The sequence below is a fragment of the Amblyomma mixtum genome, chromosome 3 (assembly GCF_055824585.1).
Source record: "Amblyomma mixtum isolate Tamu chromosome 3, ASM5582458v1, whole genome shotgun sequence".
NCBI classification, from domain to species: domain Eukaryota; kingdom Metazoa; phylum Arthropoda; class Arachnida; order Ixodida; family Ixodidae; genus Amblyomma; species Amblyomma mixtum.
In genome coordinates this window covers 51261207-51286357 of record NC_143014.1, presented here as the reverse complement: position 1 = coordinate 51286357, position 25151 = coordinate 51261207, and the positions used below count along the sequence as shown (strand labels likewise).

Here is a 25151-nt window from a genome sequence, read left to right as displayed (position 1 = left end):
GAAAATTGTATTTGAGGAAAGAAAATTACGCAGTAACTGTCTCACATATCTCGGTGGACACCCGTCAAAATTCAGGGGGGGGGGGGGGGGGGGGGGCACTTTTTTACCTAAAGTGTGGTCACTGATGTGTGGTTAAGATGTTAAGCTTCGCCTCTAAGAGTGGAACGCGAGAGCGTCTTGCAACGCTGCCAGGGAGTCCATAGAACGCCATCGCCCATTCGGTTCTACGCCTCGCTCGTCGGTAAATTGGTTTTTGAGGAAAGGAAATGTATTTCTCTCTCATATCTCGGTGGACACCTAAACCTCGCCGGAAGGGAAGGGAGGAGGATGGCAGTGAGCGAAGACACCGTATTCACTAGACGTGCCTTTGTTCATTCCAAACCATCGAGCTGGCATGGCGGAGTGGATAGCATGCTCGTCTCGCACTCCGAAGACCGGGGTTCGATTCCCGAGCTCGACCAATTTCTTACTAACTTTTATTTATTTATATGGCCTGACTAGAGAAGTTAATTAGGCTAATTGGGTAATTAAGCAATGAACAAAGCTCAGTCCCACTTACTTGGAGCATCACTATATGGTCCCTTCAATTGGTTGCATGGTTACTAGCCAAAGTACAATTGGCCCCGTTTGAAATTAGTGCACTGTGACGTCACGACCGTTTCGACCAACTGAAAAGCGTGACATTCTCTGTCGACAACTGCTGCTTACAACGATGAGACATTAAAGGCTTTCGCCTTAAAATACCTTCCCGCGAAATCCGACACAATGGCGCCCTGCCTGCCGCACTCTCCAGTTTTCGCACTGCGCAGTCAGTGACTTCCCACAGAACTCCACTTCTCCCATCTGCTCATGCTGTATTCTTTTTCAATTCTAGGCCTTTCCATATGGTATATGTTGTGCTCCATTCCCGTAGATGCAATTCTCGTGCAAGAACCTGGGTAGGCTGCGGTTCTTATTGCTGTCCGTCAGCCACATGGAGAGGTCTTCCTCCCTTCCGGCCACAAGACCGAGTTCCTTTCACAACCTAGCGCCAGGAAAACTACTACCGGCACTGAAGGCTTCCCTACAAAACGTGCGAGCTCCTCATATTCCGAGGACCGCGACGTGGCTCGGTAGGGCAAGCAACGAAACTACTTCGATGATCCCCTTGAAACCTGGCCGCTTCGAGAGCGAGCACCGGTAATACGATGCGGCACCACAAACAAGTAGCCCATCACCTCTCGCGTGTAGGTGGCGGCGCCTCGTGTCGCCTTTCGAAGACGAGCGGGATGAGCACTCGCGCCAACTGCACCACAGTCCCTCTCTTTCCTCTCCCTGGGTGCCATGCGCCAGCGTTCTGAACGTTCCGTGTGAGTCGACTTCTTTCCCTTCCCCATCTACTCCCATTTGGCGCATTATTGCGACGCGCATTCATCGCCATTTTAATATCCCATTTGCAATGATCTGATATGTTTGAATGTCGACGCGATGTGATTTAGTCGCATTCTTGCAAACGCAGATAATCGCGTGGTCGACCATGCAACAGTGCCAGTTCGTTTCCACAAAGTATGTTGTTTGCCGTGATGGCAAGGACTATTGATTGACGTCTGTTGTTACATAAAAAAAGCAGAAATAGAGAGACGGAGAAACTTCGCGAAGAACTGGCCTCGCCGCCATGTCGCCGCGTCCTACTTTCACTTAGCGCGTTTACCAGCAGCCTCAGGGGAGACCTGGAAATGCAGGCTGGCACACGCTGTACGCGCAGTCCATTACAGAACCGCGCAGAGTGCCACGAGCGCTTGACGTCGTACTCCACTGACCAGCGAAGCGCAGCGTGTCGAGACGCGACGCCGGCGCGTGTGCGCGGCGCAGCGCGCAATGAGGCGCGAGCAGTGCGCGCCCCAGTAGCAACACAGTCCGGCGCATTGTGCGCCCGCCTCGCAAGGCGGGCGAAGGAAGACGGCCGCAGGCGGCGCGCGCGCCGCCGCGGGGTTTGCGCGCGGCCCGCCGCCGATGCCGCAAGAGTCGCGCGACAGAAGGACGCGCGCTTTGCGGCGTCGGCGCACGCCCAGAGCCGCGCAGGATTTCCTGCCCGCCCCTAATGAAGCGCGCTCTGCCGAGCTTGCGCAACCAATAATCGCCCCGCGTGTCTGCGCGTGTGCCGCGCATGGGTCGGCGCTCTGCCGTCCGGGCCGACCGTTTAATTGGAAACTGGCGCCAGTTGAGGATGTTTACAAGCGACTCTCCGCAGCTGGTCCCGTGCCCAGTGACGACGACGACGACGCGGGCCACCTCGCACGCTGGCCCGTCCCAGGTACCGTTGGGCCGCGGAGAAAGCGCGCGCGCGCACAAAACGAGCCGCTCCCTCCGCGCGCGCGTGTCGCTGCAGGGCGCGGACCGACTAAACACGCGTCCCTCTTGCGCACGCGCATACCGCTCAAGTCTCGAACAGCCCACGTCGTTAACCCAGATATCGGCGAATAAACTAGACAAGGATAAGTGCGTCGCATCGCGGTGCGTTAGCAGGTTCTCCCTCTGCTGAATTGTGCGACGCCGCGCCCCTGCGACGCTAACCGGGTGGTACTTTGTGCGAGTTTCGTTCAGATGCCAAGCCAAGCTCAAGCATTAGAGCGCACCACATGCGATGTCAGTATACGTTAAAGAACACCAGTTGGTCGAAATTTGCGGAGCCCTTCACTACGGTATATATATATATATATATATATATATATATATATATATATATATATATATATATATATATATATATATATATATATATATATATATATATATATATATATATATATATATATTGTGATGCCGAGACAGCGAAGACGGAAGTCGTGATGAATGAAGCAGGCGGAGGAAGACGAGGAAGTGGGATAAAAGAAAGGCTATAGGCAATCGAGCGGACGCTCAGCTCAGCGCGTCTCGGTGTCTGTCTTTACAATGGCGCAGTCGACCAACGTCGAGCCCGGCCCGGACCTCCACGTCCCGTCGCTCCTCCTTCGAAGCGGCCGGGCAGTCCCACGGCCGGCTCCCTCGGCGCCTGGAACCCCTCTTCCGCCCGAGAACGGCGTCCATGCCTTTAAGCGTAGAAAGTTGGGCTAGTTGGTTGGTAGTACTATTATGATACATTCCAGCGGCTAAAAAGACACGGACGAAGGTAGACGAGACAGGACGAACGCCGGACTTCCGGCGTTCGTCCTGTCTCGTCTACCTTCGTCCGTGTCTTTTTAGCCGCTGGAATGTATCATAATAGTCCATGCCTCCTCGGCGGATTCGGCCTTGGCCCTTCTTCCCGAAGCCCTCTCCATCATCCGGGAGTTATCTGCTTCTTTGACTGCAGCGCTTGGCCGCGCATCACTGTCCCCTGGATACCCAGTAACCACGGTACAAATTCCGGAGTACCGTGGATTTTCTGACGACGCTGAAGCGTGGATTCAAGTGGTCGACGCTGCTGCCCGGCGTTTCGCCTGGTCTCCAGCCACCACGCTCGCCGTCGCGGAAGACCATCTCCGCGGTGCCGCCCGCGCCTGGCACCAGTACGAAGGCCGCCGCTACACCACTTGGCCGGCCTGGACCTCTGCACTTCTTGCCGCGTTTACACCCCTGCCCACTGCGCACGACGCCAAACTCACGACGATGAGAGCGCGGCGCCAGGCTCCAGACGAAGACATCGCCCTTTACAATCAAGATAAGGTACGCCTTCTTCAGGCCTGCAGGGGCCGCACGTGGCCGCAGCAGGCGTTGGGCTCTGAGGCGCCCATTGCCGCGGTGGAAGCATCCGAGCTCCTGCGGGTCGGCTCCAACACAATCGTCAGTCCGCCACCGCAGTCACCGCAGCCGACGAGCGGATACGCGTCCTCCGTGGTGCACCGCTCTCAGATGACCGCCTCGCTCGCCGAGGTGTCGGCAGTTCCCGGCCAAAATGCAACCAGCGCTCCTCCCAATTCCATCGGGAGCGCGGGCTCCGTCTCAGCAGTGCCACCGTCCCCGCTGATGTCTCGGGAACCGTCTCATGGACCGATGAGGCATCCCAACATTCCGGCATCGACGCATGATGGACACCGCTTCGGTCGGCCCGCGGCGCAGCCGCCTCCTGCAGGCAGTGCTGGGTTCATGACGCCACCTTCGCCACGGCACCCGTGCTTCGCCAGCTCGGTGACGGCGGCTCCGGGCTCAGTGGCTATCAGCAGCGTCATCGGATGCTCAAGTCCGAACAGTAATAGCCTGGGTAGCATGCCGCCTGGAGTGCGGTCGCCTGGGTTGCCGCCTCAACGGATGACGGCCACTCCAGGACAACCGCGTCCCCTGCTGCCGGGACGTCAGTTTCATGAGCCAATTTTCCCAGACAACAAAATCCGGCGCCAGCCTGTTTCCAGCGTGGACTTCCGCGAAGAGGACCGCATCGACGAGGGTTACGAGGCCCTCAGCGGAAAGCGGACCCCTCCAGTGCCACCTGCTCGGCAGCCAGCAACTTCCAGGTCCCGCTCCGGACGCAGGCTACCAGTAGGCCGCTCGCGGCTGCCGCCTTCTCCGGGTTCCAGGGTCGGCAGCGGGCCATCAGTATCGCGCCTCCTAATGTTCCAAATCGAACGAGGATTGGATACTCCCACGTCCCCTCCCGTTAGAGAGAGGCTGCATCAGGGCAGGCAGCTAGATGAGAATCGAGAAGATAGTCCACCACCGGCGTCGCCCTTGATGCGTCGACGCAGCTTCGAACACACCACCTTGCATGACGACCTCGCAGGGACACGGTCGAGAGCCTGCAACTGTCCGGGTACTGTCCTGGTCTGCCGCGGCCCTCCACGCCGATCCACCAGCGGACGACTTCGCGGCGCCTATGTCAGGGATGCCGATGATATGGACGGCCTGTTCATGATCAGAAAGGCCAAGAGGAAAAGGGAAGAGAAGAAAGAAGAGAAAGAAGAGAAAGAAGAACAAAAGAAAGTGGAGGAGAAAAGAACCAGATGAGAAGGCTGAGGAAGTTCCGCCTCCAGCCAGGCCTGCTCCCCTGTTCCTCCCCCTACTTCGACGCCAATGGACGGGCCTCTAAAACTCAAGCTCCCCGTCGTGTTTGTCTTCGGCGGCCCCGGCTGCGGCAAGGGTACCCAATGCGAGTAGATAGCGGCCAACTACGGCTTCACGCACATCTCTTCCAGTGACCTGCAGCGGGCGGAGGTGCAGTCCGGCAGCGACCTGGGCAAGGAGATGAACGGGATCATGACGAAGGGTGAGCTCGTCCCACTGGTCACGGTCTTGCAGCTGCTGAAAGGAGCAATGAGGAAGAGCGTGGCGACAGCCAAAGGTTCCTGATTGACGGTTACCCCAGGAACACCGAGCAGGGTGACCGCTTCGAGGGTGAGGTGTGCAAGTGCACCAACCTGCTCTACGTCGAAGTGAAGGACGAGACCATGAAGGAGCGGCTGCTGAAGCGGGGCGAGACGAGTGGCCGCGTGTACGACAACGAGGTCTGGGTGCGACGCGGCCTACAATCAACAGGGCGTCCGCAGTCGTGGCCGAGTGTGATGCCGAGACAGCAAAGACGGAAGTCGTGATGAATGAAGCAGGCGGAGGAAGACGAGGAAGCGGGATAAAAGAAAGGCTAGGCAATCGAGCGGACGCTCAGCTCAGCGCGTCTCGGTGTCTGTCTTTACAATATATATATATATATATATATATATATATATATATATATATATATATATATATATATATATATATATATATATATATATATATTAAGCGACTAAAGCTATGAGGGACGCCGTAGTGAAGGGCTCCGCAAATTTCGACCAACTGGTGTTCTTTAACGTATACTGACATCGCACAGTACACGGGCCTCTAGAATTCCGCCTCTATCCAAATGCGACCACCGTGGCCGGGATCGAACCCGCGTCTTTCGGTTCAGCAGCCGAGCTCCATATCCACTGAGCCAGCGCAATGAATGAATGAACGAATGAATGCGAGCAGTCGTTCTCCGCTCTGCGCAAGTAGGTGTACATATATGTGACACCTATACGAGGTGCCCGGCTGTAGCCTATGACTGAATCTCGCGGACGCCGTTCAATCACGTGCCTTTGTCGTTGCGCAGCCCCGGCGCGTGGCTGCTCCCAGCCGCGCAGCACTTGACGCGTTGGCACCGAGAGTGTCTCACTCGAAAGCCACAGCTACCGCTCAATCAAGTGGTTTCCACGCCTTCGTATTACGTTGACACTAATGAGCCATTACAGCCTCTTGGCTCGCGATCGCCTTTCGCGGAGAGGCCAGCGAGGACCGCGTCAAGCACTTGATATTGATGTGGGCAGGAATCGGTGGGAGGATGTTTACCCAAGCGTAATACGCCGGCAGGCAGATACGATGTAGAGCCTGACAGCGCACTCTGTCTCGTGGAAGCTTATATAGTTAAGGGTGAAGAATTAATTCCTCCCAGGCGCGTGCGGAACTCCTGTCCGCGGCACCCTTACGAAACGCGCAGATAAATAAGTTGTCTTCCTGCAACCGGCGCGCTCTGGACAAAGGTGTGGCTGTCTTAAGACTCTATATACTGACAGGCCTCATACAAGGCCCGCCAAATATGTAGCCCGTCTTAATCGCGTTTACCCGGGCCACCAGAATCGCGTACGCCTCAGTAAGCCACGCAGTAGCTCGCTCTGTCTCGCCTACACATCTCTTGCACACACGCTGTTAATGTTGAGGTCGTTTTTCTGAAACAGTCCTGAACAACCGACTGGGGCGATCGCTTCGTCCATGTCGTTGGTGACCATCCCGCGAACTGCTTTCATCACCGTTAACGACCTACTTAGAAATCCACTGAGACCATCGGTTGTCTTCCCTTCGCATTACATGCCCATTTCTCCTTGATTTCAGCCATACTTAGCGGCCGTGAGTTGTTTGAAACTTTTCAGCGTGAAGCGCGGAAAAATTGAGATAGCGAACGGAAAAGAAGTAATTTGACAGGCAGAAATATCCCGTACGCTACGAGACGTTTCTCGATTAGTGAAGGGGGAATATACAGATGGCGATCTGAGCAACCCGAATACACGTCGACACGTTTTGAAAGTGCGAGTTGCAGTTCCGGTCGTAAAGGAGCCGGATGTGGAGTGCACAAGAGCTCTCACGCATTCTGAGCTGTAACATTTGTAGTCTGGGTGCCGACGTCAGTAACAAGTTTTATGCGATCCCCGCAGAATACGCAATTCCCTGTCCGATAGTAGAAGCCGACTGAGCTCGAAGCAGGTACTACGAAGTTTGCGCGTCCCCCGCTCTGTCCGAGCAATCCGCAGCAGGAAATTGCTACAGCGGCGTGAACTTGTTCTCTGCACAAAGCGGTCACGTATTCCTTTGTAGACATGCGAGGTCCGAGGATTTTTTTTCATTCTTTTATTTTAGCGTTTCCAGCTTTTGCCTCGTATCAGCGGACAAGGGTTGGACGACTAAACGGAAGCCCCGTGGTTGCGTCTAGTCCCGCGAAATTCTGTCCGCAACTTGTGCACCGAATACGTTATCTGGCTCAAAAGAGTCACGCACAATGCAAGTTATGGGCTTGTGCCAAGTTCCAGGTTCACGTTCCTAGCTATTCCCGTCTTTCTGTATGCATTATCTGTCCTTGTACTTGAAGCGCCGACTGTTCGGCAAACTCTAAACGACTGCTGTGCACCGTTGAACGGCCGCTATCATAGCCTGCGGACCTTCTAACCATGGACACGCGTAACATTAGCAAGACTGATATATTCTATGGATGTCCTACATGTACTGGACAGCTGATCAACTGCATTCGCATCAGCTTTATTTTATTTTCAATTAGACACGACGTCTGCAAGACTGTTTACTGCGTGTTTTAAATATTAATAACAAATATAATTCCTTGGCTTTTGCAAGCACACAATCATGTTCAGAAGTTCAAAAACCCGAGAATTTTTTTGCAAGAAATTATATGAAAGTGGTCGAAGAAATGCTTGCCCAAAAGTTGTGGAAAACCAGCACGGGAAGCTACTCGTCTGAGTGCTATGCAACCCCACGCAAGTCCAGCGCTGCAGTTTGGAAAGAAAGATTTAAAAATCCGCTCTTGGAAGTCTCACCCGGGAGAAAACTTCTACACGTTTTCGCCAACCCTCCAGCACACTTAACAACCTACAGTGAGTAAAGTCCTCTCCATATATATCGCATAATCTCGCGAATAACGCGGGGAACGAAACGGGATTTTAGGGCTGCAGGCAAAAATTTGCATCCCTGCGGTTCACAATAAGATTCGGTTCACTGTAATCGACAAACTCGATTTTCTAGGCGTTGGGAGTACGGGATAGGCAGCCACTTTCCAGACAGCCCGCATAATTAATCAGGCCGCGGTTCCGCAATCGGCTCTCTCGCAATACCTGCGACTTCGCGGACGCGATAACGGGAAGTGCGCGGATCAGCGGTTCCGGTACGAAGCGCGGGAGTGCCGCCGGTCGATTGGGACGGGTGGACCTGTCGTCCCAATCGCCGCGTCACCGGCGCGTGCCGGGTCCGCGCGAGCGTGAAAACCGGTCAGCGTCCCGGCCGCTGGTCAGAAGGCATCAGCGGCGGCCCCAGAATCCGGGAGCGCCGCAGGGACAGCGCCCTTCCAGGAGGAGGCGCAGTACCGGCTCCATCGGGTCAAGGATTGCATCTTCGCGCCGTGCGCGCGCTTATGAATTATTCCCGCCGCAACGCGTGCGCGTGCGGGATCGACTCGGAGCCGCGCGGTGCCGAGCGCGCGCCTCCGCCAGAGGCGTCAACCCCGGAAACGCGCACGGAGGATCCCCCCCGCGAGACGGCGCGGGAGGATCCCGCTAATGCGCTCGCGCGCCTCGCAGTTAAATGCTTCGCACCGCCGCTCACTGTCAGCGAGAAAAGGGCTTTACGCGCGCAGCACCTCGTCCTGGTTCAAACTCCCGCGTGTAAGTCACCATGCTCGCTGTGACGCGTCTCAGCTGAATGCCCCTGGCTGCCAAAGGTGCACAGAGTAGATCCGCAAAATGATGCTCTACATTTCTGTGAGCTCACTCCCGCGCGAACGAAGAGTGTCTTCTCGCTACACGAGTGCCTAGTTGCCCGCGGGTTGGAAATGCTGGGAACTTGCCTTCTCCTCCTCTCCTATCTTGGCCAAATGAATTAAGACGGAGCGGCGGCCTTTTCTGGATTCTCATTTGCGGTAAGCGCGGTAGACCAGTCAGGCTTCCCCGCGGCCCTTCAGCAGGGATGCCGCATGCTGCTTCGTGGCACTCCCTCCGACGCTGCTCTTGCGCGTGCACCTTGATGCCTCCTCTCAGTGTTTATACACCGAGCTGGCTTTCCTTTCCCTCCTGCCATCTATTTCTTTCGCTGCCCACTCTGTTTTATCAGGCTTTGTTTTTTTTTTCTTTTCAGACACGCCAGCGTCAGCGCGAAAGTCGTGTTAATGTGATTTTTTTTCGTGTCCCGTAAAAATTACTTTTCATGACGGCTTCTTCCCATCTGTTCCGTGTTTCTCTTCCATTTTTAAAAAAATTAAAACGTAAAGAGGCATTTAACGCTGCCAAAGATAGCTGCGTCTGTTTTAGCCGAGAATTTGCACAATATAAAGAAAAATAAACGTCACAAAGCGGAATCTACAGGCAACGCCGACACCGGTAACGCAACACCTGTACTACTATTGACTGTGTCAGACAATGCATAACGTCCGAAGCTTGACTTTCAACAGTTGACTGTGGACCTATAAGGAACGACTGAAGCTGAAGACCGGTTTACAACGAAAAACGCGAGCGCTGTATTCTATGAGGCGGAGGACAGAACAGTTCTATCCCAATTACATTCTGTTTTCGTCTTTCATTCTTTTCGTCTTTTGCCATTGGCTCCAACAGCTCCAATACACCACAATCGCCGGGACGTGCCAGTCAGCGTGAGATAGGGCAAACTAGAATAGAGCCGTTAGAAACGAATTGTGTTACATCGGGACAACGTAAAGTTTGATTCGCGCCCAGCATTCTAGCGGGACGCATAGCACGCGAAGCGCGCGCCTCGATACCCCCGAGTTGTCCGATGCACGGCGCAGTTCTTGTGCGACGCAATCGATAGCAACCGCGAAGGAGCCCACGCTTCTGTCGCTCACGCTCCAGTCGCACGGCGCGCAGGTGGTCCAAGCACGTGGCAGCCCCCAAGCTCGCGGTGCTGGGCGGCGGCAGGAGGGTGCGCGCAGCACGGTAGCGGCGGGGAAGAGGGTCTGCTGTTCCAGGGGGTCCCCCCGATTGAAGAAGCTGCCTCCTCGAGTGTTGAAGGACCCCCCTGTCAGCGCGCGGCCTAGGTGGGCGCCCTGAAGGAGGGGAAAGCGGCCCGCTACGCGCGTGCAGCAGCCCGGCGCTCGACACTCGCCGCAGCGACGTGTTTGATCGCGCGGGCCGCGACTGACCGAGGCAGCCTGCCAAGGGGAGTGGAGCGAGGCAGACACCGAGACGGCAAACCGGTTCTCCTCTTGGGTAGACGGCGATTAAGAGAAGTTCGGAAGCTCGTGTAACACACACAAGGGACATTTGGCAACTTTGGTTTGTCCACTGACACCTCCGGTGGGACACCCTTCCGAAGCCAAGCGCCCTCATCCGGCCCGCTGTCGCTCCAAGTGCTCACTTTCCGCCGCCGCTCCTCCCACGCACCGCTGCTACGTCACGACTGCGAACCGCTTTTCGAGCGCCCTCGGCCGGCTGTCGACAGAGTAGCGAGACGACAGGTCGCGTCGAAAGGGCGGCGAGAGACGGGAGACTCCTCGGTTTCGCAAAGGCTGGGTGCTTGGGGTTTTGAAACCGTTCTTGCCCAGAGGTCTCGAGCTGTCCGCACCCACGATGCTGAGCGCAAGCGAACGCCTTCTATCCGTCAGCGATCCGCCGCTCACGCAACTGGCAACGCGCGAGGAAGGGTCGAAGGTCGATTTCTTGCGCGTCGCGACTCACCACGTGCTCTCATACGAAGGAGTTCCCTTTTTGTGGTTCCATGCTCCGTGTGATAACAACGTAAAAGAGCGCAGCACTGCCTCCCACGCAACTTCGTTTCCAGCTACGCTCTTCAGTTTAGGTTTCGGTTCTGGCTGACACCCGTGCGCTATTCACTATACCTGAAGTGATGCTTGATGATACAAGTCCAGCTACAATCTTGATAAAAAAAATTACGGGCACACTCAATCTCCACCCAAAGGGGATGACCTGACAGCGCTAATTGTTATTTACGTCGTTCGTTCTCAATTAGTACCTCTTTTAATTACACACACACTAATTAACGTACATCAGTAGACAAATCAGACCACATGATAGACCACAAGACACACAAGGTCTCCCTTCAAAAAGTCGAACGGACGTGCCTCAACTGCCTAGGTCGAACTCGTAACCAAAGAGCCACGGGTTCGATTCGCAACTAATTACCCCAATCTTCTTTTCAGCAGAGTTAACGTACTTCACAAACGTATATGTCATAATGACATTTCAGTCACGCTACGACTTCATAGCCACGATTTAACTCGAGTTTTACTCATTTTCATTCCACAGCTCAACGTGTGATGTCACAACCCTCTCGACCGATCCCGAATCAGTGTGACAATGCGCTCGGCTTTTCCTCCAAATGTCCGCTCTAACGCTGTCGCGTCGAAACCTTTTCACCAAAACCGCTTGGTATCTGCACAAGAAAGCAAAACGCTGGTGTTCCATGCCGTAACCAAAAATCCCCCAATTAGACCCCAAATTCCCTATTTCAGGCCGTTTCTCCCTGCAGTATAGATTGAAAACTGTCCGTTTGGAAAAAGTGAGACAATTTCGATCCTACTAACTCCCTGAAACTCCGTAAAAATTGCTTTTCGCCAAATTTTACCCCTCAAATTCTCTACAATAGGGAAAATACGCCGAATGGAACATCACTGTACAGCCTCTTGTGGACGTAAAGCTGAAGGTGCCGATTTTTTTTTTTTTTGATTTTTTTTTTCGTGGTAGCCTCTTTAGTGTCTCGTTTTTCGTACCTAAAACATAATGTACCTAAACTTACCTTATGTACTTAAACTTTCGTACCTCAACTTTCGTACCTCAACTTTCGTACCTAAACTTTCGTACCTAAACTTAATGTCCCCGAACAGTTTAATGAAGAACACCTTCTTGAAATTTCCGTCTTCTCTCGACGACGTTAGGGATGACAGGGGGATGCGCCTTCTCCTCACCTTCCCATTTATGCACAGCAAATGATTCCAAGATAGAGCCGCCACATTTCGTTAGAGCCGAAGTGGTTTACGGTTTATAGGGGTTTAAAGTCCCGAATTGACTCAGGCTGTGAGGGACGCCGTAGTGAAGGTCTCCGGAAATTTCGACCACCCGAGGTTCTTTAACGTGCACTGACATCTCACAATACACAGGCCTCTAGCATTTCGCCTCCATCGAAATTCGACCGCCGCGGCCGGGATCGAACCCGCGTTTTTCGGGCCAGCAGCCGAGCGCCATAATCACTGAGCCACCGCAGCGGCATAGAGCCGAAGTGCACAAATATTTGTGCGCACACATTTTTGGTTAAAGTTAATCGTATGTTAGCACTAAATCTGGAGCCCTCCTCCGTTGAGTGCGCACCCGCAGTGACTGCTGATACACGGCGAACACTCCTTTACGTGGGTGACTGTGCCTGCATGGATTTCGCGTTTAGAAAACAAGTATGAATATAACGGAGTAAGTGAACATCCGAAGCAGTGCCGTAAAAGCTTTGACCAAAGGTCACGGACTGCATGAACTGCGTCAAAAAAGCGCACACACTGACCTAAACGGCCCTTTCGAGGTCGCTGCCACATACGTACACGACCATTAGAAAAGAGATTTTGTATCAGTAATCTCTATCACCAGCACAAATCACGCGACGCAGCTACCGCAAAGCACACAGCGCCCTCTCCATTTAAGAAACGCGCTGGACTCCAAGTCTTCGAGCTACAGAAGATCGCACCATCTTTCATAAACGATATATTTAAGACAAGCACGTAGCGCGCTCGTACCCGAAGCAGCGTTCGGTACATAGGGCATACCTCGGTCAACATTCCGAAAGAGCGGGAAGACCTTTGCTGAAATGACCTTTTCCACGGGCCCTGCTGGCAACGGCCACCGAAAATGTTGCGTCCAGAATGCGGATGCGGCCGTCCGCTCGCCTTTCATTGGGGCACAAAGTTATGCGCGCGCGCGAATAACGTGCGAATATCTGCGAGAGCGCGCAGCGGCGATCGGCCGAGATTCGAGCACGGCGGCAACCTCGCTCGCGTTCGCCCCGCGACCCTGACAGCGAGGGAGGAAGGTCACTGGACGCTGCACGCACGCATCCCGGGCGGGCTGCCAAGCTCCCCTGCGCGCGGGGGCCGTGAAACTTCGCACCTTCGCCGCGGAGCGCACTCGCGAACCCGCGTTCTCCAACCCCCTGCCGGCGACTGCAGAGCAGCTGACGGCTGCACATCAGCCCCCTCCACAGACAGGCATCGTATGGCATACGGTATGCGGTGCTTAATGTCCCGACCACCTCAGCTTCTGTGCACTGTCGCTGTCAACGTGCACTGTCATCGCACAGTACACGGGCGTCATTTGCTTTTCGCCTAACTGCCAAGATCGTACACACGTAGGCGTAGCGGAAAGTTCCATCATATACTGCGTCGGATCTAAGGACCGTTCGATTCGAAGCGTGTTTCGCGGATCTCTCTCTTTCTTAGCGGTCATGCGCTTGTTGCTTCGCGGCATCTCCTACCAAAGCCAACAGCCCTGCACTCATTCGCGCGCTTTGTTTGCTGCCTTTAGATCGACTGCTCAAGCGAGCATCGAGGGCAGCTGGCTGCTTTGTGCTGGGGCTCCTCGCAAACACACACCGCGGTTCGCGCGTGTGTGCAGCGAGGAGTGACAGACAGCCTGGTGCCCTGACGGCGCTCGTGCCAACGCCGACCCGAGCCTAGTCCTACGCCGGTGTGGTCGCGACAGGCAACAAAGAGGCCGCCGCCGATTTATTTACGATCCCGACCCCGAAGGTTATTAAGAATGGCCGTACAAAGGGAGCGACCCGCTGATTGCCGTCCCCACACGGCGCGCCAAAATACCAAGTTCAGCCGGATAGCGTATCACAATGGGAACTACAGATCTTGACGTCAGCCTGCGCAAATCGGTGGCCGGCGGCTTTGCGCCGCTCCCGCGCTCAGCTGCCGTCGGTGCGGCCGACGCTCCCGACGGCGCCGTCTCGTCGGCACAGAGCAGCAGCCGCGCTGTGCTATAGCTTTGTCGTCGAGGCCGCATGACGCGCACTTTTCTGCCTTGTTTTTCATTACTTGTTATTGGCGAATATCTGACACGATAGTCAATCTGCATTTCCTTCGCTTTCGGATCGTTCAATTAAACGCATTACAGACTGCCGACGAGATAACGGGTAGCGTGCAAATTATTTAAAAAAAGGAACGAAAACTGGGCACCAAAGGACGCAGCGGGTGAAGGGCGTTAGTTGGTACTTAGCACTGCGCTTCATATGCACTTCACTTGCTTTAATTACGCAAGCAGCCTAGCCTAACGGCAGTGTAAGCAAATTGCTGTTCTCGCGCGAAGAGTGTCGCTTCTCTTGCAGTAACAGCTTCAAACGGACCAGCATTTCGTAGCTGTCGGTATTAGCACTGATTAAAGACAGTGCTGACTCTGCGGGTGAGTAGTTAATTTCTCGCCTAATGGGCAGAAACATTACATTAACATAAATGCATTACGACTTGCCGGTTTCGCACAAAGCTCTTCTTCCTGGTGAGATTTGAGAGGACGCTGTTGAATACGTCATTTACGAGTACATTTTTTAACATATCATCGCCACTTGAATCCATTATATCTTGTCTAGCGATGCACGCGGTCTAATTTCCTTTAGCGTCAGCAAATTTGTGTTCTCCTATTGTGAGTGGCTCAATCTCCGACATGCATTCTTTGTGTGCAGTTATGTTTTCTACTGGGTAGGACTTTCATCGTACACAAGCGTCTGACTGATTAACTAAAGCGCTACTCTTCATACTTTGTAGTCGAGTGTCGGTTTGTTTACTTACTTTTTCTTTTGTATTGAAAGCCATTACATGCTCTCAACGCAATAATGATAATGTCCAATGTTTTTGATGGCACAGTGGCTGCTTTGGCCATCTTGGATTTAAAATTCAAATCTTTCTTTTATTAAAATAAACCCTCTTCATGGGATTATCAGTAGGATTATCCGGTGGAGTATAAAAACGCTTAGACAAGGTCGTGGACTTAGCGCAACAATAAACACAGTTTTGGCATTCTCTTCTGCAACCACTTGGGGTAACACACTGTTATTGTTCACTAAACTCTAGTTCCTAGAGCACCTTTGCTCTACACTGGTGCTGCGAATATAAAGACCTCGACGACCCGATTATATATTAACTAATTAATTAATAATTGGACGTCGAAGAAAGATATACTCGCGCCGGAAACCTAACTGAAGGTGATTTGTTTACATTTACAAACAAAAAAATAAAGAGCGCGGGCACATTTCTGGGGAATGCAGACACTCTGCGTGAAGGAAACAGCTTCGAATGTATCCCTTTAGCGTCTTGCTACTTTTCGTTTCGATATGTAGACGCCATATGCAAACAACAGCTGCAGACTTGTGCATATTTTCTGAGTGCGTTCGCGCTCCTCGACCAATCGTTTTTTTCTTCTATTTTTGGTCACCCGCTCGCATTACTGACCTTTATGGCTCATCCCACTCAAACCATCTCTTGCACACCTGGAACGTAACGAAGTCATTCATTCCCCGGGCCGCCGCGGTGGCTCAGTGGTTATGGTGCTCGGCTGCTGACCCGAAAGACGCGGGTTCGATCCCGGCCGCAGCGGTTGAATTTCTTTGGAGGAGAAATTCTAGAGGCCCGTGTACTGTGCGATGTCAGTGCACGTTAAAGAACCCCAGGTGGTCAAAATTTCCGGAGCCCTCCACTACGGCGTCTCTCATAGCCTTAGTCGCTTTGGGACGTTAAATCCCATAAACCAAACCAAACCAAACCATTCCTCCGGATTGGTTCCCTGTTGTGGCCGTTACTCTCTGTCGCAGAGGTAAGCAAAAACGGACACATGCTTCCGGCTTTTCGCTCAGACGTTTGAGATCATGCAATTTTATTTTCCGTGTTACGTTTTTCGTAGAAAATGTATCCTCTCAGTTATTTCACATTGTGTCCGCTCAGTTGTTTCACACCAGCTCACTTTTCACAAGGCTCATGACGCTGATGAAACGACGTCTTCTTTTTCAAAGTTGTTTCAGCATTGAGGCAACCTAGGCAAACAAACAAGTTCTGTCTAAAGAACGAGGAGAAAGAGACCCAACTGTCGAATTTGCGGTGTGTCATAAAACCACAGGGCCATGAAAACTTTGGAACAGGAAGTCATCAATCGGGGCCCCAGAAGGGGGGGGGGGGGGGGGGGGGGGAAGCAAGGACGAATACAACGGCCCTCCGGATACGATTAGAGACGTGGGAAGAAAGGAGGAGGTAGGCAGCAATTAACTCGTCGACTTCACAGCCCCGTAATCATGACAGCGTGCAATTTGTTTCAAGTCCGCTGAGCATGCTCCACTCGGGCGCAGAGGCGCGTCGCTTTTAAGCGAGCTGCCGCGCGTACCCAATCTAAAGCTGCTGTTACCGCGGCCAGCAGTTTCCACTGGTTAAGTGCTGCGTTGGTTGGACCGTGTTTGCAAAAAAAGGATCGCGGCCAGGACAGCAGGAGTACAGTATTCCCCATTACAGCAGCCTCGAGGGACAAGGGGGAGACAAATTTCAGAAGCGTTTCTGGCGTTCGTGCATGCATAATTTGGTGCCAGAATCTCAATCGCGACAGGTCCACGCTGACGCAACTCGACCGGTCGTGCTCCCGAAATCTCCAGTCCATTGCCTTGCCTCTCTGTTACCAATCTCCTTGGACGAGCCATCGCCGACCTGACGGTTCAACGTGAAATTCGTGCAATGACGCGTTTATTGCACGACGATTATCTTGCAAGTCATTCCGCCTAGGTTGTAAGCATTTCCTTCCGAGTATTCTTGGGTAGACCTCAGTGCGCTGAGCTGAAAATGTTGCTCGCATAGCTAGAGTACGAACGCTACGGAACTCATAAAAGCAAGGCTTACAGCACAGTGTATTCTTGAGTTCAAACAATTACTTGAAAGCTACGAGAGAACAAGCATTACTTGCGGAGAAGCGAGAAGGGGAAAAAATTTAGAAAGTCTGCGTCAGACCTGATTAAATATCGCATATTCAATGCTGGTGATACTCCTACATAGAGACGAAGTTTCGGCCTTCTCTTTTTCTTTCTTTCCCCGAAAATAAGCTGCGCAGATTTTATCAGTGTGAAATGACGTTTCTTGTCCTACCTGATCGGTCACAATGAAACAGCGGTGCGGTCTCATGCTAAAATCTCGAGAGACCGTAGAGGCGCCATTTGCAGCCCTAAAACGACGGCAAGGAGAGACGGCCGCCGCGCTTCTGACTGAGTCCCCCCCTCAGCAAGCTCGGCCGCTGTTGGCCTCGCGTAGGGAAACAAGACGGCAACCCCGCGAGAGACGCTCCGCGGAGCCCGCCGCGACCGGGCCGCGATCGGAAGGCGGCCTGGGCCGCGCGGAACGTTTGTTCGCGACCCGCCACGAGGCCCAGACTTGGCTCCACGTCCAGGCGGGGCTCTAAATCACGGCCTCTCGGCGACGAACACGTGCACGGTTCCATACAGGCAACGGGGCGCGCGAGACAATGCCCCTGCCGCAGCCAGCTCGCCGGTCAAGGTAGGCAAACATGCCCACGCCGCCGCTGCCGCCGCGCCGGCCCGGGCCTGCGACCGCGGACGGAAATTGGAGCTGCACACAGGCCCAGCCATCGACCCCCCCCCCCCCCCCCCCCCCGCCTCCCCGCCAATCGGTGTCACCGCCGAGAATGTCCCCTGGCCTCTTCTCTGGCGTCTTGCGTGCGGCACGGAGCCGGCGTAGTGCTATCCCAATCACGGAATACAGACTCGGTTGTTACGAATTGCTGCCTTGAAGCGTAGCGCCGTTGAACAACGACTGCTCTCCTGCCCTTCCTTTTCCCTCTTACCCAACTGACCCCCTCCTCTCCTCTATCCTTTTAATCCCATTCCTACGCACAGCGCCACTGTGGTGATCCCTTCAATGGAGACAGTTGCAGCGCTGTGCTCCCCACTGTTCATCATTCCCCATCCACTCACATCCCCTCCCATAGTAGTAATCGCTACACACACACGCACCTTGAAGCAACGACAGCTCCGAAAGCGCATCAATGGATGAAAAAAAAAAAAAAGCAAAAACGAGCGCGTGTCCTGCTACTTGTACACGCATTAGAAAAGAACCCCTGCTCAACCCGGATGCCGAGTCCAATGGGGGAGCTCTCCACCGCGGAGAGGTCCTCCTAAATACAGTGAACACATCGCAGAACTCTCACAGAAGGCTCCGTCACACAGAAGAACCGTGCGCACTTAGGCTGAATGTAAACATTCTAGTGATTATTTCAGGACTAGAAGGAATGCCGGGGGCTCTCAAAGCTTGGAAGCCAATAAAAGTGCGCCGCATATTGAAACATCAACTAGAGCTTGTGTGTGAAGTCGCGCAAATTTACCTGCAATGGCCCTTGCAAAGTAACGGAATTACAGTGAATATAGCGAGGAAATAATAAAAAAACAGGAAAATAATTTAGCATATTGGAATGGATTCTGATCAGTCTCTTAAAAATTAACAACAGCGCTATTCTCTGGACCACGTCCGAGTGTCCTATGAAACTTTATGATGCCCACTGGCGTGCACAGGTATCTCCATAAGGGGAAGCCGACGTTCATGTACCACCTCTTGGAGTCTTCGGGTCAGCATGGGCGAATAGGGGACAAAATTTGCGCCCCTCCCTCATAACGATTGGGAGGGCTGCTCCCCCCTCTCTGTGCACGCCCATTATGGTGACTAAAGAGAACGTTGTTCGCCGTCTTAGTCGGACCAGAGTATAGTAATATTCGCGTATTATAAATGTGTGAATCTTGAATAAAATAAAAAAAATTAAGTTCGCATTCAAAATATGGAATCATATTGGAGCAGCCCTAAAGTTTTGTGTCGAGGCTGAAGTGAAATTCTTGCCTTCGAACACCCACACTAAACTAAAACGGGAGTTCATGAGCATCAGTAAAATAAAATGAAAAGTTAATGAGCAGGCGATTATTCCCGACAGCGAGGAGAATGCTCACACACGCTCATTGCCAGAAGTACTTTCCGTGATAAGCCCTCCTCGTAAGTAGAGCACAGCGCACCCTGGCCCCACTGCGGGCGGGGAGGCCCGGTGTAGCCTCGGCGTCATTGTACCGCGTATAGCTCATCGCCTCCGGGGGCCGTACCGCCCAGTTTATCCCAAGGCACGCACCGCATTTTTTAACTTGGCATGCGGCGAGTGTGCTTGGCGGGGAACTCTCCATTCACGGATCCCTTTCACACCCTTCCGCAGGCGCGCACCTTTATCACCGGTAAATCTCGCGTTTATTCCGGCCATAAACTCCGGAGGCCACCTCAGATGCGTGTGTGCGCGCGCGTCATTACGCGCGCCTGCGGCACAAGGCGCCAAAGTGTTCCGGCTACAGCAGCGCGCTACACCCGGCTACAACCTGAGCAAACAGGCCCGAAAGATTTTTCAGGGGCGTCTCGCCGGCTGACACGGCCAAAGCTCGAGCCACGTGGCAACGACCTCTCCCACGCATCCTCCGCGGCTTTCGGTGTCGGCGGCCAGCGGGCGAACGACCGCGGGGCTCCCTCTCAAGATTCGCTCGCCGATCGAACGGAAAAAATTTCCGCTTGGAAGAGCCTGTCACTAGCTGGGCTAGTGTCGACACACGCTATGTAACGCTGAAAGACACGCGCTTATAACGTGCGTCCCATTTCACTCTCGCCATATTTGTTCCACAGGTGCTGAAGTACCTGCTAATTTTCTCGAAATCAAGAGTTTTCTCTAGAGAGAAGTTTGATTGCTGAACTGTGTTCCTGATGTAAAAAATAGCGCACAGGGAACACAAGGGACGGAAAGTAACACACGGCCAGTTTCAATGGCCATCGAGTCGAGGGCCATCGAGATTTTCGATCGCCATCGAACTCGAGGGAGTTGTGGAGCTGCTACACGGCAAATCTCAATGGCCATTGAAATGGTTCTCGCGTCTTACGCCAAGCTCGTGTGGCGCCACAATCGCTACGTTCGGTTTCGCGCAAATAACAAAAATGTTGAAATACACTTTTTTGCAGTCATAAGGCGCGTTCACACTTGTTCAAAAATCCGGCAAGCGAAGCGGATTCGCTCGCCGCAAAAACTAGGACCTGTTCTCATTTGTTGACGCCCGGGCGAGTTGGAACGGCCGCGCCGCTGCTGCTTCTCGCTGTGCGCACCACGTCGCCGCTCGCGGCGTACACAGATACAGTGAGAAAAGAGCATAAATTTATGCTGTATACGTACCACGAGCGTATGCACTCTTACGTACGCTAAACGCAGGCGCATTCCCACATTTAGTTCAGCGTATGCTAGCAGAGACGCAAAAATAAACTCAGCCTCTAGTGGCGCCATCTGGTTGTCAAAACGGGAACCATTACTGTCAACAAACCGACTCTCTTAGGCCTAGCAGCGGCAGAATCGTCATTCTAAATAAAAAATAAAGCAAATTTATCACTTATACGTTTTCTTGTAGGCAAGATGAGACGAAGCGAAAAACCGTTGCCCCATTTATGACCAGTGAACGGACAGAAAAAGGCAGTAACAACGAGAATTCAGTCCGAAGCGAGGGGTCCGGCTTTGAAGGGCGCCGCCATGTTTGTTGTCGTTCGAAGCAATGCTAGCAACCTTGGGCAACGCTCGAAGGCACTCGAAATCTCGATAGAGTTCCGGGCTGCTCCGTCGACTCGATAGACTATTGACTCGATGGCCATTCAAACTGGCCGTGTAGCAGCGCTCGATCGCCTTCGAGTCGATAGACTATCGATTCGAGGGCCTTCGAAATGCCCGTGTGACAGGGGTATCACTTACCGTCCCTTGTGTTCCATGTGCGCTATTTTTTACATCATGAACGTTATCCAACTTGCCCAACTTTCCGCTTTGAACTGTGTTCCGCAATATATGGCCAAAATCTCATATTTAATTCCAGCCAACGCACCGCATTATAGCCATGTATAGCAGAGTAACTTCTCTATCCTAGACGCTATCTTCACAAAAATAGCGCATCAGCGCATCTCGATATAATTCTGCGTCATAATAATTTACTTGGACCTACTGACAACAGAAAAAGGAAGTCGTTGCAACCAATACTTTATTAAAACCGCGGCGGTGGACTAGTCGGATACAACTTGAGTCTTCAGTGAAGCTCCGCCCACATTCAGGAACGCCGGACAGAAAAAATAGACCGTTAAAACTTTTCTTGTTACTTAGTCAATAAGCTATTCAGAAGAAAAAAAATTATAATCTCTAGAATTCTTATACCAGCTGGCTTGTTTAATAAAGTGAAACATTAAAAAGCTGATCTCGTTCGCTGTTGTGACTGGTTAGCGGAGGACGCCTCGGACCGTGGCCCAGTGTTAACGACTGCTGCTTTTATTTTTTTTAAATTGTATCCTATATATATATATATATATATATATATATATATATATATATATATATATATATATATATATTATGGTTGCGCGAGCATCCGCTCAGTACGCGGGAGATGCGGTGTTCGATCCCCACTACCGCCAGGTGCCCATGGCCTGGCGAAAATGAGCCTTTGACCCCACCTCGTGCAAACAGTGGAGCTCTTTGACCAAGCTTCTCTTGCAGCAACAAAAATTGTTACTCTTATTAAAGGAAATTTGGGCGTGGACGATAAAAAACAAAACGCAATCCCCAGCAAACAATCCAGTGCAGCTGAGAATCCTGCTACAAGTGCTGTAAACTTTTCGTCTCCACCGAAATAGACCAGTACAATACGTAGTTCGAAACAGCGCCACCCTGCGGTGTGAGCACTGCTCCATTTCTAGTCTTAGTGGACTGACACAGGACACCCCGCAATAGCCGGAGGAGCCTTCGGAACTGAGTCGCCAACAAGTGCGTGCCTTTTTAAGGCTCAAATTGCGGAACCCCCCTGCGCGTCGCGTAAGAGACGAGGCAACATACGAACACCTATCCGTTCTTCTCCTGCCCCGCGGCCATCACCGTTTTTATCTCTAATCCTCGCCACAACTTAAAAGAAAGTTCCTCATGCCACGCCGCGATTGGCCCGGCCTGGCTCGAGACACGTGCCGTACGGCCTCCGAGAGCCACCCGGAGTGATGGAAGCGGCGGCTTCGCCCAATAAATCCAGCCCGATAACCCCGACGCGACGCGGTCAAAATCGGCGCGGCCGGCCGGTCGTGCTGCTGCCTCTGGGCGCCACTCGGCCGGTATCCAGCCGGGTGCGCGAGTCGGTGCGATGTCGACTCAAGTGCCGCCGCCACAACGGCGTCGCCTGGGCAACAACGCCGCGGGCGTCCGTCAGCTCCGGTATCGCGGTGGCCGCCGGTAGCGGCAAACGTTAGTCTTAGCGGCGCCGTCTCGAGAAAGGAAGGCCGGTTGTTGACTGCTTCGCGGGGAGACCACGGGCCCGGGAGGAGACCGCGCACTGCAGCAGCACTGATATCGCGACGCGAAACGCGGTGCGGCCGGAGCCTGAAAAAGAACGCCGCTTGCGCTCGCAGGTCACGTAGTGCTGCTCGCATATGCGCGTTGATGCGCAGAAACTGGAAGCCGAGTGGCACCGCTGCCCCTTCCGATCGCGCCGGGAATAACTGGGGATCGTTCAAAATGCCCCCGGGAGTGTTAATGAGGGCAGTCCTTCGCCGTAGATTAAGAAACAACGACAGCCGTTGTGGTGAGGGAGGGCCATTGTATGCTCTCGTGAATGCGCGCACCGTCGCACCCGTAGAAGCGTTGTGCAGCCAGGCCGGTGACCGTGCGCGCGACCTCGGGATCTCTAAAGGCACAGCAGCTAGCGTGCTGCTCTAATGCTGCCAGCGGCTAATGCACTTTCGCGCAGTCTTGCGCCTCGTCTGTGTAGTCATACTTTATCAGCTGCGTTAAACTGTCGGGTGTGCTTCCAGTAAGCTGTGACGCGTTTAATCTGTCGTCTGCAATTTTACCTGGCTTTTTGGGAGACTCAAGCGAAAGTCGTACTTAATGACCGTACCATTCAAACGGAATAGATACAGAAATAAGATGCCAGCCACATCACGTGGCAGTGGCAGTGTCATGGAAACCCTCTATTGCCACCACAGTGTCATTCGATACGACGTTGAGAATTCCTGATTGTGACCTTCCGCAACACGAAGGTTATACCTCAGAAGAAAGCTAAAAAAAAAAAAGCCTGTGCTTCGCCTGTTTGCTACTATGAGCACATCTAAGAAAGAAACAGATGTGTGCAATCAAGAAATTAAAATCTGTATTTCATTGACAACTTCTCTTGTAGAATGCCCCTACACTTCGAAACACATCTGACGTTTAGAAAACATTTAGAAAGCCAGCGCAGAGGCTTTCTGAATGCTTTCAAAGCCTGCTGCATTACTTTTCACCGATACGAAGCTGTGAGAAACAACAACAAACCAAACTCTCAGGTGATCCTCGGTGGATCGAATGCTTCGCATTTTCTGTTGCTGCTAATTCTTTTGTAGCTGATGTTCATATATATGTGAAATTGGTAACTCTTTTCAGGAGGACACAGGGGCGCAATAAAAGACACGTGCCTTTTATTGCGCCCCTGTGTCCTCCTGAAAAGTTATGAACCAACACGCCCAAATACAAGTACTTCTGGTAACTCTTTACTTTGCATTCATATATCGCTGGGAGTCCTCAAGCCACTATAGTGGCGCAGTGGTGCCGCGGTCAGACGACGCGCCACTGCCCTTGGAGGTGGCTGCTTAAAATACAGCCACCTCTGGCGACCAGTCATTAGTTTAACCGCCACCTGCCACGGCGGACAGTTTGTGATGACGTCACAAGGTTTGCACCACGTCACGAGTGACGGACAGACCCTTCTAATGCTAACACGTTAATAAAAAATTGTGAAAACATCACTCACCTTCGCAGTACGGGCAGCACTGTCCCTCCGGGGGATTCCGAGGATTCTTGCAGTTCACGTGACAGTAGATCCTTGACTCGGTTATGACACCAGACTGCGAAGGGTGCAGAGACAAAAAACAAAACAAAAAACAACCGACTGAGCGCTGATAACTACGAACGCATTCGAAGCCATCTGCAGTTAGAACAAGAAAAAAAATGAAAGAAATAACCAGCGGGAAAGAAAAAAGAACAATAAACCGAACGATGCACTCCGTCGGAGAACAATTATTTTCGTTCCGTCCTAACAGGAACTCATAATTCTGCGAAAGCGCATTTCTTTGCAGGTGAATAGGCAGGAGTGAAGACAAGCCCAGGTTCGGGCATCCGACAAATAAATCACCAATTATTGATTCTGCCTGCAGAAATTTAACTGAAACGAAATACACAGTGATGCGATATTCAGAGCATCGTGAAGTTGCTTTCGTGTATATTTTGCCACACTTGAATTGCGCGAACCTGCACTAGAACATGAGCCAAGGAGCTCTGCGGAGCTCAGCACAGGGAGGAAGGTTCCGTTTCCTGCCCCGGAAGCTTTGTTTCGATGGGACTAAAGGACCCAAAAAAGGCTCGTGCACTGAAACTTTCCAAAATCATTTCCGTACCCACCGCTATAGAGCTCCTCCTCAATGTCCGTACGGTGCCGCCGATTAGAGAAATTAAAACCGTTATCTATCTTTGTCTGCGCTATGAAGAATGCAGGCTATGGAAGGTTTATCATTCAACTCAAAACAGGTTAGTAATTACGATTAACACCCACCTGAGAGCAACGGCAACTTACAAAATTTGTACAGCAGTTCTTTTGTCGCGATATAGGTATATGGCTGCTAAGCTCAGGCGATCGTTAATTGTAACTGTTTTCTCCTTTGAAATCTTCTCTTCTGTAGGGGAGAGGGGAGCGCATTTCTCAAAACGCATGCTGGACTAACATTCTTCAACTCTTCGCACTGCCGCTAACTTTTCGCAGGATATATATATATATATATATATATATATATATATATATATATATAT

At 52.5% G+C, this 25151-nt stretch overlaps 1 protein-coding gene and 1 pseudogene across 2 annotated transcripts in view; one reads left to right on the top strand and one right to left on the bottom strand.

Moving 5' to 3' along the window:
* Positions 1–25151, bottom strand: part of cv-2 (crosveinless 2-secreting protein) — a 209255-nt gene that overhangs the window by 60347 nt on the left and 123757 nt on the right. For both annotated transcript variants that reach the window (XM_089579141.1, XM_089579142.1), the window contains one exon: positions 24100–24193. In XM_089579141.1, coding sequence (XP_089435267.1) covers positions 24100–24193 — 94 coding nt within the window. The remainder of the gene's footprint in view (positions 1–24099; positions 24194–25151) is intronic.
* Positions 3264–5616, top strand: LOC149350174 (uncharacterized; annotated as a pseudogene).